The sequence below is a fragment of the Excalfactoria chinensis genome, chromosome 1, assembly GCF_039878825.1.
Source record: "Excalfactoria chinensis isolate bCotChi1 chromosome 1, bCotChi1.hap2, whole genome shotgun sequence".
NCBI lineage: Eukaryota > Metazoa > Chordata > Aves > Galliformes > Phasianidae > Excalfactoria > Excalfactoria chinensis.
In genome coordinates this window covers 58,029,648-58,042,471 of record NC_092825.1, presented here as the reverse complement: position 1 = coordinate 58,042,471, position 12,824 = coordinate 58,029,648, and the positions used below count along the sequence as shown (strand labels likewise).

The 12,824-nt window shown below is 46.3% G+C and overlaps 1 protein-coding gene across 15 annotated transcripts in view; it reads right to left on the bottom strand.

The window, feature by feature from the left end:
• Positions 1-11,958, bottom strand: part of CACNA1C (calcium voltage-gated channel subunit alpha1 C) — a 424,545-nt gene extending 412,587 nt beyond the window's left edge. For 8 of the 15 annotated variants that reach the window (XM_072360924.1, XM_072360945.1, XM_072360915.1 and 5 more), the window contains exon 1: positions 9,791-11,958. In XM_072360924.1, the coding sequence (XP_072217025.1) occupies positions 9,791-9,839 (49 nt within the window). In that variant the 5' untranslated portion in view covers positions 9,840-11,958. The remainder of the gene's footprint in view (positions 1-9,790) is intronic. The other 7 variants (XM_072360938.1, XM_072360976.1, XM_072360990.1 and 4 more) reach the window with 1 other exon arrangement.
• Between the last annotated feature and the right edge of the window lie 866 nt (positions 11,959-12,824).

Here is a 12,824-nt window from a genome sequence, read left to right as displayed (position 1 = left end):
ATGAGCAAAATTAAAGCAAACTAAAGATAATGGAAGCTCTAGATACACTAGATACTAATAAGGAACTGATAGAAAGATGTGGACTCAAATGTACCACCAAATTCGAAAGAAAACTTTGCCCTTATTTCAGGACAAGCTTTGCATTAAGTTAGTGGGATGTACATACCATTCAAATACTTATTTATATTGTACTTGGATTACTGATATTGGTACTTATTGATATTGTAAGGTGAGGAACTCACACAGCAAATTAAACCCACTTAAGAAAATGTCTAAGCAGAGTCTTTCATAAGAAATGGTGGAAACAGCATTATAATCATTAAAAATGTTTTCAATTTTAAAATCTGATCCTTTTTTAAGTGATTCGAGTCTGATCACAGGCTTAGATACTTTCCTGTAGATCCTGGCAAGTGCCTGTAGAGCTCCATGGCCAACTCTTCTGAAGCCTGATATCTGACTTTTTGGGATTAGTTTTCAACAACTTAAATAGTTGCCTTTAGGAACTGCCAGTAGCAAGTACCTCTAATTGTTTTCTGACTGACTTCCTGGCATATTACATAGCAGCTTTTATCACTGCATATGAATTAAGACACAAGTTTTCCTGTTCTTTCTTGACACCCTTTGCCTTAAAGCAAACAAAAACCTTCAAGTCATATTCAGCTCATTCTTTCACTCTTTTTTCTGACCTACACTGTAATGGCCAAATTAACTGTCTGCACTCCTGTCACAACTATGCCATTGCATTTGTTCTCAAAAGCTGAATTAAAATTGATGTAACATTAATATCACAATGTAAACCCAAACACTAAATGAATAATTAAGCTTCAGTACAGTCCCTCCTGAACTTCGCACAAATGTGGGATTCTCCCACATCTGATTTAATCAAAAAGCTTTGCTACATTTAACAGATAATCAATCCTCTCCAAAGAAAACCACAGAGAAACGTGCATGGGAACTCGGGACTGCACTGCTTAGTGCAAGACCAGCACATCCCAAACACCTGTGAGCAGTAACAAATACTTTGCATTTACAGTGCTTGTGCAACTGCTTGTTCACCAGTCCAAGAACTCAGTTTCAACACTGCCTGCACCAAATCTGTTTATCTGTAAATCTCAGGTTTCTCACTTAAATTCTTAATTGAGGTGAAAGTGATGTAGAATGCCATATAATCCACTTTTACCTATTGCTCCTGTACAGTCCCTTTGAAATCACAATTAAACCAACCAGTCCCAATTTTCAGTGAATATATGCATTCTTGTTCTCCGGAAGACACCAGACCAATCTAAACTACAACTGAAAACATGGTGTGCACATGCCTGATTCTTTGTTCAGCAACAGTAGATGATTTAAGTACCACATGAGAAGTGCAGCACACAGGCTAAGCTTCTTCCCTACACAAAAGTCTGTTTGATCACCAATCAGGAAAGCGATGAATTCTGTGAACTTCCCCTGTTTTCTTAGTAGCATTTTGGCTTGTTTGACTTAATTTACTAACTTTGCAGTCAATATGTTGAATTCTTCCCAAAGAAATCAGATCACTCAACACTCAACTAAGTCTAAATTTCTAATACTTAGATGTAGGCCCTGCATGGAAGCTGTGGCCCGTTGTGAACTATGTGAAAGCAACAACGCTGAAACCACATTAAAGTTTGAGACTGCAGATCAGTCTCAACGTCTGCCTTCCTGACATTTGTCAACCTGTATCAGATTTAAATTCAACACACTATGCATTTCATATATGGACAAGTTTTTCTCAGTATATTCAACAAACATCAGTCTCGCTTCTTGAATCCACTTGGCTTCTGTTGCCTCTCACACAGCCCATTGTAGTCCTTCTATGGCTCAGATTCACGAAACTGACTGCTAACAGCGATATCATTTAAGGCAAGTTTCAATTTCAGGATTATTATTCTTGTCAATAATGCATGAAGCAGAATATAGCTGGTCTCTAACAAAGCTGGGCTGACGTGCTAGAAGAGAGACACAAGTAGTCTCTTTGTACGTTCAACATCTTATTTCATCTGACTAAAAGTGTTTGAGAAACACCTAATGTACCAAAAATGTATGTTATTACTTTTTCTTAATGGATGAATCCTAAGGAGTGTTACATCCAACCAGAAATACTGAAGAACTGCAGTCTTTTTTCCTCCTTTGGAATAAAGGATCTGAAATACGATCACTAACATGAATTCATTCCTACAATGCCTGTAGGAAGAAATGTTGAGTTAATTACTCAATTAGAGCATATTTACTTTGTAATTATAATGTCATGTTCAGTCATATTTAATTGTTTTTTCCAAAATACCCAAAGGCAACCATCTACAACACGGGCTGAAGACCTGAGAATTTTAAGACAAATAACAAAGCCATTAGAGAAGCACACTTTTAACATACGATAAAGCATCCATTAAGGTTGGATGGGTCTCAGATAATAACCTCCTTAAAACAATTAATTATAAGATTTATGTATAAGATGCAAACAAAATTCCCACGGGACTAGCCAGATTTTTGTTCTCATTTCTGGGCCTAGTTTGAAAGTCATTAAGTCTCCAGTCACCCTTAAGAATGACTTTAATTTAATCTTCTGCCTTTTAGCATCAGAACAGATCTTCCCTCCCTCACATCTGTGCTAAGTGTGCTGGTGACCAGTTAGGCAGACGATGAATCCTGTGGATTTTCTTCCCCTCCTTAAAGGTACTAGGATAAATAACCCTATTTTCCCCTCCCATTCATACAAGGCTTAACTAATATTCTGATAACTCCCCACAACTGTTGAAGGAAACCCAAATTTCTGGCCACTTTTTGTGGATTCTGAATGTTTTTGCTGCTCAGACAGCCCCTGAGATTTAGAGCGTAATACTGAGACTAAACACACATACACAGAAAATTGCAGAAGTGACCTACCAAGATCCAGCAAATATATAATCTTTGAATTCCTGTAAAAGCTTCTAACACCACAACATGCATTAACATTTATCTCAGTTCTCTGTAGTCAGCAAAGGAAAAGAAGCCTAAACAGGAGTTAGGATCCTAATCCTGTTTTACAGTCATCTCTTCCATAGTGCTTTTATGTGTTGGTATATATATCCATAGAACAAGTAGTTGGGTTCAGCTGAATGTTTGCAAATTATAGCAGAATTCAACTATTGACCTGATGCATTAACAAGCACTGGAACATTAAAGTGGACTATTTATAGATTTCTACTGCCTCATCAGTGTTAGCGCTGGTCACTGTCTCTATCCAGTTCTGAGTGAAAGCTATTCCAGCACAGCACAGGAAAACAACCCATTATAAACTCAGTGACTGAAACTCCAGGCTTGTTTCACCTCACCTGTAAACTCTGATTATGTATGATTTCTGGCCCCCAGAAACACAAAAACAAAATACCAGCCCACAACCTACTCTGAAACCAGTGTAAGGCAATGAGGCAAGAACCCTTCAAGTACTCCATCTCAAAGCTTCAACAAGTGATCACAAGGTCTGATTAAACACAGAAACATGGTCACAGTTTAGCTATTGGCTGGTGTATGTAACTTAGTTCTCAATATTAAAATATACACATTTAAATTTAGATTTAAATACATAGATTTAATACTTCAAAAATCTTTTACCATTAGTGCAGCTTAATACTGGAGCTGGCTGCCTAAAGAACTCATGGAGGCTCTGTCCTCTAAGATGTCCAGGACTTGGCTGGATGTGGCCCTGAACAACCTCATCAAATTATACCTGTTCTGAGCAGAGTCTTGATCCATCTGGCCCCTGGAAGACCCTTTCATCCTTCATCATGATTTTATTTAACCCCCTACTTCTTAGAAACACCGTTCTCTGTAATGAGATGTGTACCAGTGAGAACAGCATCTCAAAACAATCCTCTCTGGGAAAGATAACAGAGAAGGTGATGTATAGAGCAGAACAGTTTCAAAGCCATTCCCAGCAGCTTCTCCTCAATTGTAGATTCTTTTGAGTATCCTAATAACTAATAAGTATTAGGTGAACCTAATAATTCACCTTCCTATCAGGACGAGTGATGATATGATAAAATCAAGTCAAAATCTGATTCTACAAAGACTTCTGTTACCACTTACCCTATGCTGATATTTTCTCAATGTTTTGTTTTTGTGTTTTTTCCCCCACTGCCAATAGACCATCAAATTCAAGAATCCAAACTGTAAAATCTATTAACTTTGTACTTAGGTTTCTGGCTCAGCTAGGCCTTCTGTTCTGGAAATCGCTATGCAACAAGGTATAGAGACAACTGTGCTCTTTCAGCTGGAAGAGGACTACTCTGATCCCTCTGAAGTTCTTAATGAGGTTTATGCTACTATCATTGGTTTCTGCCAGCTTCCACGGATATGGCATAGCGTTTCAAGGATTCTTTTGGACATAGATGTATGTATGACTATGCCATAATTTATTCCATTAAAGCCTTACAAGAAAGGTCATAGTAGGTACTCATACAACCAGAAGACATCATCATTGTATTTCAGAGTTCCCAGCAAGACCATTTTACCATCTAACACTGGTGCCGACAGCTGCAACATGCCCGTTCTCTGACACAAGCATAGAAAGTCCATCACCTATGCCCACTTCCGTTAAAATATATATATAGATATTCAAATTTTACAAAACTCACACATACACAAAAGGAAGGGGGAAATATCCTCAAGTAGCATAAGCTTGTAGTGTTTCATTTACTCCAACATAGTCAAAATCATCTAGAAGTGCTAAGTACACCATTTTTCTGACTTCTACTTGTTTAAGTGACAAGAAAAAGGAATGTTATGTTAGGTATTAGATGAACTGTGCCAAAAGGAAAACAATTCAGGGGTAACTGGTAAGTCTGAATGCTTAATAGTGTGTTCTTCTCTTATCACTAATGATACTGAAATAATGATAAGCATTTTAATTAATAAACTCTCTCAAGTCCATCTAATTTCTACTATCTAAATAAAAAATACTGTCTCTCAGATAAACAAAAATACATTGGGTTGGACTACAGTCTGAAGGAAAGAGAGACAACCGAGCCTTTTAACGACGTTATGCTTTGTAAAGCATATATCTGCCATTGGTAAAAGCTTTTCTCAGTGTTGATCTGATTTGTTGTTTTCAGTAATTTAAAAGAGACTTTTACTGCACGTAGTCACGTCTGTTAATGTTGGTTGATAGCCAATAAATTTAGAGGAGCCACTTGCATGGAGATCTTGTTTTTGCTATTCCTGAATTTCAAGGGAGTGTGTTCCTTGAATTAAAGCCCAGAAAGGGTTAAGCGAAGCAGTTCCTAACAAATCAAATGGCAAATTGATGTTCTCAGCTGGCCTGCGGAAGAGACAAGTAGCACACATACACACCCACAAGAAGTAAAGGCAGAAGCAATTGCCATTCAGATAAATGCTGCTTTAAATATGTATGTAGACTCATTTCCCACAAAACTGAAAGAAAATGAGAGAACCTAAACATAGACGACAATATTGAAGAGCTATCCTGCACGTTGCTCCACAGAAATGCTTTGAGAAAACAAACACACACACGCACAACACACACACACACACACACACACAAACCATAACCCAAAACGAATAGATGAGGACAAATAATTCAAAGCAAATATCTTGGTAGAATAAATTCATTCCACACAACAAGGTTGTGCCGGGCCTGCTGCAGAGAATGACAAAGATGCAACCCCCCAGACTGATTGCAGAGCAGATGAGCAACCAAGAGGGCAGGGGGGCGGGGAGCTCACAATGGCAAACAGGTTACAGAGAGCTCCGGTGAGGCCTTTACAAGTAGGTTGTTGCGATGGAAGAAGCTTACAACCTTCAGGAGAACCCATCCAAGGCAACACTCGCATTGCAACCCAGCCCAACTCAGCCTTTGGGACTAACGATCATTTCAAAGATAATCTATAAAAAGTACAGATTTCAAATGCCGGGCTTTTAGCAGATACTTAAATACTCCTTTAAAGGACAGGAAATGGTTGAAAGCACTTAAATACTTTTCTGAAGGCTCTACCTTAACTTTCTCAGTGTAGTGGACTTTATCATGCAGAATACTTAAGTACTGCACTTTAACATTATATTAAATAGTCTCATATGTACTGCCTTTCCATATCGGACTGAAGCAGACAGCGAGCACACAGAATGTTTTGAGTACTTGGAGGTAGAAGATCATGCTTTATAAATACCAGCAATCACCGTTAAGTCAGCGGGGTTGGAATTTTAGTGTGTCATTTTCAAGCAGTGATTCAGATTTTTCCCCCAAACCCAAAGATAAGCTGTCTCAAACCAATCGCCAGCATGCTTTATGCCCCACATCTACAGCCCACTGTGACAAATCCTTACAGCAAAACGAGACGACAACAGGAACGTTCTGAACTGAAGATTCCATTTGCTCCTCTGATCCCTTTGCTGCCATGGGAAGAGCACCTTCTCTGCATGTCATAGCAATGCCCCTCAGAAATGAAGGGGATAAAATCAGCGTTCTGAAAGCAGAGCGGATAATCACAGCAAACATCTAATAAATTCTAGTCCCTGTCTATGAGGGTTTTGTCTTGTGGCACAGCATGAGTCAGATTTCAGCCCTTAAATTGAAATCAGCAGTGAAGTGTCCACAATCATTGGTATATTTATACCTGGGAAGTTAAGGGGAATATCTGTGGATCTGGCCCTCAGCTCAGGTCAGAAGATGCATGTGAAATGCATTAGGGAGTACACGTGTGACTTGACCCTCTCCCCATCAGCAGGCTCCTGACAAATAAAGGCAATGCTAATTAGCTCCTAATTGAACCAATACGAAAGATACAAGGACTACGAGAAAAGTGTCTTACAGAGAAAGATTTCAAGAACAAAATGCGTGCAGGTTAGGAAAAGAGGTTGCCAGAAGACCTAATTACGGCTGACAGATACCTGAGGGGGTTCTTTTTACAATCACCAGGTAGAAATCTGTCCGAAATACGCAATAAGGACAAAGCCCAAAGGCATTAGCTGACACGGGAGGAAGGGCAGCTCGGAGGCGCTGCCACAAACGGCTCCATCAGCCGGAGGACCGTCGCTGTATGGAACACGCGACCTACCGGGGCTCCTTCACTCCCTGCGAGCGCGGCTCGGAGAGCTCCGTGCCGCCGTCCCCGGGCGCAGCTCGGGTGCCGCAGCCCCGCGGTGCCCCGCACCCGGCTGTGCGGCCCTGCACCGCCACCTCCTGGGGGCGACGGGAGAGGCCCCTCCCGGCCCCGCGGCTCCCACCGCAGCTCCCCTGGAGCGGGAGCAGAAGCGGGCCCGGCAGAGGCCAGCGGGATGCAGCGGGATGCTCCCACCGGGTTCGGGCTGCAGCACCGAAGTCCAGGTTGACTCATGGCGTGCCCTCCCCTGGGAGGGCTGGGAAACATGATGTTGCAAACCGATTTTCCATTTTACGATACGAGGGCAGATTTTCAAAGCACCCGTCAAAGATGCCCATCTAGGGTTACAGCGAGTCCCACATGTGCATTAGACGGGATGGAGGCCGCTTTGAAAGCTCTTTCCTGCCTCTCATCGGATGGTTTTTAGGATTTAGGGCTCGTTTTTCACGTTTTCCAGATAAACATGTATTCTGTGGTCGTAATGAATAATTGATTGTTATCATAATATAGTCCATTGTGTGGCAAAAATAAACACGGCGAAGCATCTCAGCGCCGGCAGATAACACAGCCACGCTCCCTTCTCTTTGTGTGACGTGACGCTGCACTGAAAAGCACTGCACGCTCAGATGTGCGCATCCGAAAATATGAGACAATTCTTACTTTGGGATGAACCATTTCCAGGGTACTGCATGGCACTCAAAAGTGGGGAAGAAATACATCGCAGACCCACCCCAATTAGCAGACTGGCAGTCAATGACGCCTTTCCAGACACAGTTCCTGATCCCCACAGCCCCCACCTCCTGACCGAGGGCCTCCAGCACACCCCATGGGTTTGCCTTGGGAAGGTAAGGCACTGCTGTCTTGTCTCCTGCACCACACAGGCACTGAGCACACGTTGTTCCAGCAGACATGTGCAGAAGGCAGCAGCCAGCAGAGGCCTAGCCATGCTGCTCACCGCTCTGAGCAGACATAACAGCGTGGCTCGTGCTGGCAGTACCTGAAGCATCCACCTTGCTGCCAGGAGCATCTCAGCTCAATCCTCCCTCACCTCTGAGCGTCACCTCTGTGTCACAGCCCCAGGTTCGCCTTCCACTCCCATGTTTAATCCCCACCTTGCAAATGAGAAGCTGTGGTTGCTTTAATTACTCATTGCACACCCCGATTGGTTTGCTGTGATCTCCTCGCCACCAGCTTCTCCTGACTACCGAGCAGTTTAACCTTTCAAGCACCGCTTGCATAAAAGAAAAATAGATTGGAAATAAATGGCAGCCCGAGCAGTCTGGGGAGGCAGAACTTTCTTCCACCTGGCCGGTTCTGTTTGCTTTGGAAGTTGCTCTTTCACCTGGCAGTAATGGCAATCCGCATCGAGAGACAGATGCAAAAGTGTTCCTCCAATTATATAATCACTGCAGCTGATAAGGAGGGAGCAGGATTTAGGTTGCCATAGTGTTGGCATATTGCTATGGAGGCTGAGCTCTCCGGCCACGTTATCAGCTCCGGCCCAGGAAGAGCAGCCCTATTATGCCCGCTGGATGCGTGCGCTTGGCAGGAGCACTCAGGATCAGGGGTTGCTTCTTCCCCTCCCACCTCATTGCCATAGAACAGCTGGGGGGTGCTAGGCCTTGGGTTTTTTCATTTTAACCTCTATCTATTTGTCAGGAGAGGGGAATACTCCCAATGAAACTCACAGCCACCCACGACCAAAGGCTGCCCCAGCCCTAACGTACATGCCCTCGCCTTTTGATGGGCGGGGGTCCTGCTGGGGTGGGGCACAGGGTGTGTGTGGGGGGAGGTCCTGCTTGGCTTGGGGCCCTGTTGGGAGGGAGACGTGCCGGCACCTCGCTCCGTCTGGCCGAGGGGAGGCAATGGCTCTGCTGCTCCGCAATAGCGACGTGCGTGTGAGGGAGGGGAGGGGAGAGGAAGGGAGGGGTGGCCGCATGCAGGTAACGGAGAGCAGGAACTTCGGGGAAAGCGGAGCCAGGTGGAGCGGGGGAGGCTCCTGGAGTTGGGACAAACAAAGTTGTGCCCTGGGGACGGCCGGGGACGGCCGACACCGCCGGGGCAGCGCGACGGGGGTCGGTGCCCACGGCGAAGGCGATGCTCGGAGGAGCCGGGTGGGAAACGCTGCCCGAAGTAAAGCTCAACTTTAATTGCAATGCGGGCGCTCCCCGCCGTCTCCATTCTCCCGGGACGTGCGTGTGTAAATAGATGATTCCCCTTCTCCTCCCCTTGCCCGTGAGAGACGAGAAATAGCGCGGAGAAGTGGAAGGGCTCCTCTCCCGGTGCTCGAGGAAGCCGTGTCCAGCCGGGGCGCGGAGGGCCGGGGAGGTATTAAGCGGCACCTCTCGGGGAGCTGATGTCCCCGCGCCACGGGGCAGCCCCGCGCCTCCTCTTCGCCTCCGGCCGCACCGTACGGCCCCATTCCCCTCCGAGCCCCTCTCCTTGGGAAGAAGACAACGGCGACTCGCGGCAACTTTTCCTCGCCCGCGGCCTCGCGACACACCCAGCCCCGGGGGCGCGGGGGGCTCCCGCAACGCCCCCGCCCGGGGTTGTCCGCCTGCCCCGCGGGGACGCGCCGCCGGGGCCGACCCCTCCGGCCCCCGCGAAGCCGAGCGTGGACAAAGGCTGCGGGAGGGAATGGTCGCCGGCTCCTCCGGGGCGAAGCTCGGGCTTACCTTGATGGTTTTCCTCGGGAATGTACATCCTCTTGTTTTCATTGACCATTTAAAACGAGTCCAGATTAATCCCTCCGCAAATCGGCTCGGTAAAATTCGAGGAAGAGTGGAGCTGCAGAATTTCCCCTTTGATTATTACCTGATTCCCATTATTGCATCAAACACCAAAAACTGATCCTTTCCACTACTGCCTCCTTTAGTGAAATTGCAATGCATCCTCAGTACATCCGGGCCCCTTCCAAGAATTTAGCACAGCACCTCTGGCTGTTAAACCATAAAAAAGAACGAGAAGGGGGGAAACGCGAGAGAGAGGGCGAAAAAAAAAATAATAGAAAGGAAGAACGGCGAAAAGCAAAAGCATCCAGGGCAAACCACGGAGGGTTAAACGGCTCTTTAAAATCCACCAACTACAAGAGCAAGAAAAGGAGGAGGAAAAAAAAAAAAAAAGAAAAAAAAAAAAAAAAAAGATGTTCAAACGCTTCTGCTCCTCCTCTTCAAAGCCATTCGAAGCGCGTTGTGCTGGCAGGGAGCTGTTTCTGCAGAGGAAGAGAGCCCAGTCCCAGCCCCTCACTCCCTCCCCTCCCTCAGCGCTCGCTCCCCGCTGCCGCCTCTCTCCGCCGCCACGGCCGCACTGAACGCTTCCAGATGTTCCAGCTGCGGCGGCGGCGCGCAGCCCCCCGCGCACAGCTTTGCCAGCCGCCGGGCTGGCCGCTCGCTCGCTCGCAAAGTTTAACGCGCTCCGTGCCGTCACCGCGCCCGCCGGAGCCTCGCCACAGACATGACGTCAAGGAGAGGCGAGCCGGAGCCGGCCGCCTCGACAAGTGGGGGACAGCGGGGGGACAGCGGGGCCGGGGGGCGGCGCGGCGATGCGCGGCCTCGCGGCGCCGCCGCTCTCCGGCCCCGCTCCGACCCTCGGGCTCGGCCCTGCGGTTCCGCACGGAGCGCGGCCGTGAGCGGAATGGCGAGGAGGGGAGCGGAGCGGGCGGCGGCGCTCGGCGGGGGCTGCGGTGGCCCCGAACCGCGGCGGGGGAGGAGGAGGAGGAGGGAGCCGGGCTCGGTTGCGCGGCCGGGAGGATGCACAGATGTTTAAACAGATTAATCGAGCTCGGATTTGCCAAATCCTCGGTGGAAAACGCCAAAGTGCTCCGCCGGTATCCCACCGCTCGCCTTAATTATCCCTGTCATTTGGCCCGCTCTAATTGAAGCCTCCGCAGAGAGCAAAAATGACTTCTTTCGAACGAAACGCGAACTGAATGCGGCCCGTGTTCCGCGGAGCCGGGCTCCCCGAGCTGCCATGTTCAACGGAGTTCAACAATAGAAACTGCCACAGCCCGAGAAGCCGACCCAGCCCGGCCGAGCGCCGCGTGGGGATGCGCAGCGCACTGCCGCCCCGTGCTGCCCGCGGCCCTCAGCTTCCATCGGACGGCCCGTGTGCGGAGCTTCGACTGTGGTTCTTCCCCTTCCTGTCCAGTGGCTTCCCATTCAAACTAGGAGAAGAGTGTTTCTATTCAAAGTACTTTGTCTTTGCTAATACCTCTATGAATGAACTCACTTAGAAGGAACTCAGTGCCTTCCCCACACGTGGATTCCAGTGGGATTTATCAGCTATCTGTCTCTTGTCGAAGCCTTTTCCCCGCCACTTTCAGGTAGCCGTCTCTTGGATGAAACTCCAAATACAGTAGAAAAAGGCAACACCTGACAGCTCGAGCCAAAGCATCAACAAAACACATCCTCTTGGAACTACAAGAGAAACTCGAATAGATGCAAAGCTCTTACCAAAGACTGGATGCAGCCAAAGCGCTTGTCCTAAAGAAAGGTCATTGAGGTTTCTAATAACTACCAGCCATCCCCACTGCTGCCTTCGATGCTATCCAAAAGGTAATTTGGCAAAAACATATTGCCGTCGGCAGCACGCAGAGGTGCAGCTTTGTGTCTGAGTAAGGAGGAAGAGTTCCTCTGAGCAATTAAAATACTCCGTCCTCTATTGCTGGTTTTTCTCTAATAATGTCACACTCCCATATTCCATTTAAGTTATGAGATCAAACGAGATCACATCTAGAGGTTGAATGGCAATATATTAGCTTTCATATTCAATTCTTTCTTCTGTTAAAAAAGAAATATTCTCCCTTCACCATTATAAAAGGACAGCAAATCCTTCCCTACCTAAATGTACTGTGTAAATATACATTTAATTTTTCTCCTCACGAACAGAAATCCTTGCCATTTTGGATGGCATTAATTCCATTTTCTCAAGCCATGAGTCAACCAAGAGTTGAATGATTCACCCTGGCATGGACATAATCTCTGGGGAAGTAATTAAGTGCACGCTGATCACTCTTGCACAGAAATCCAACACTGGTGGGGCAGCTGCTAATGTATGTATATATTTGCCCTTCTTGGGTCGCACTCTCAGCTAGCTAAGGGTTTATGTACAGCATTAAACAGCCAACATCCACATAGCCGTGCTTTATGCCAGCTCACATCCGCACACAGCCACATACACAAGCTGTCCCTGCCACCTACAGATCTTTCTCTCCAGTCTTTCTCCCTCTCTCCCTGCCAAGCTCCCCCAATGGGACACAAGTTGGGCCAATTACCAAAAAATCAAATGTAGAAGAAAATAGATCGAGAAACAAGAATATTAGCTGGCATTAATTTCTTTGGTATAAATAAAATTGTACTATAGCTCTTGGTTTCTTTACTCAGCATTTCTGATGCAAAGAATTTTCTGTACGGGGAAGTGGAAAGGAACTGTTGGTAGGATAAAGGTGGAAAGATCCTGCTAATGAAGGACACTCAGGTGACCTGAGAGTGACCATTATACCTTTCCCTAAAGTACTGCTATGTCAGAATACACTAAAAAGAAGTGCTTTGCAGAAGCAGGTTTGGTAGAGGTGGCATTTGAATTAAAGGTGCTTCTAGGATTTTTCTTCATGTGAGTATTGAAATTCACATTTAACAAGAATTCTCACAGGAGAGAACTCAAGGTGTTACTTTCTGCAGAAAATGGAAATAGTCAATTGGCTTCACGTCT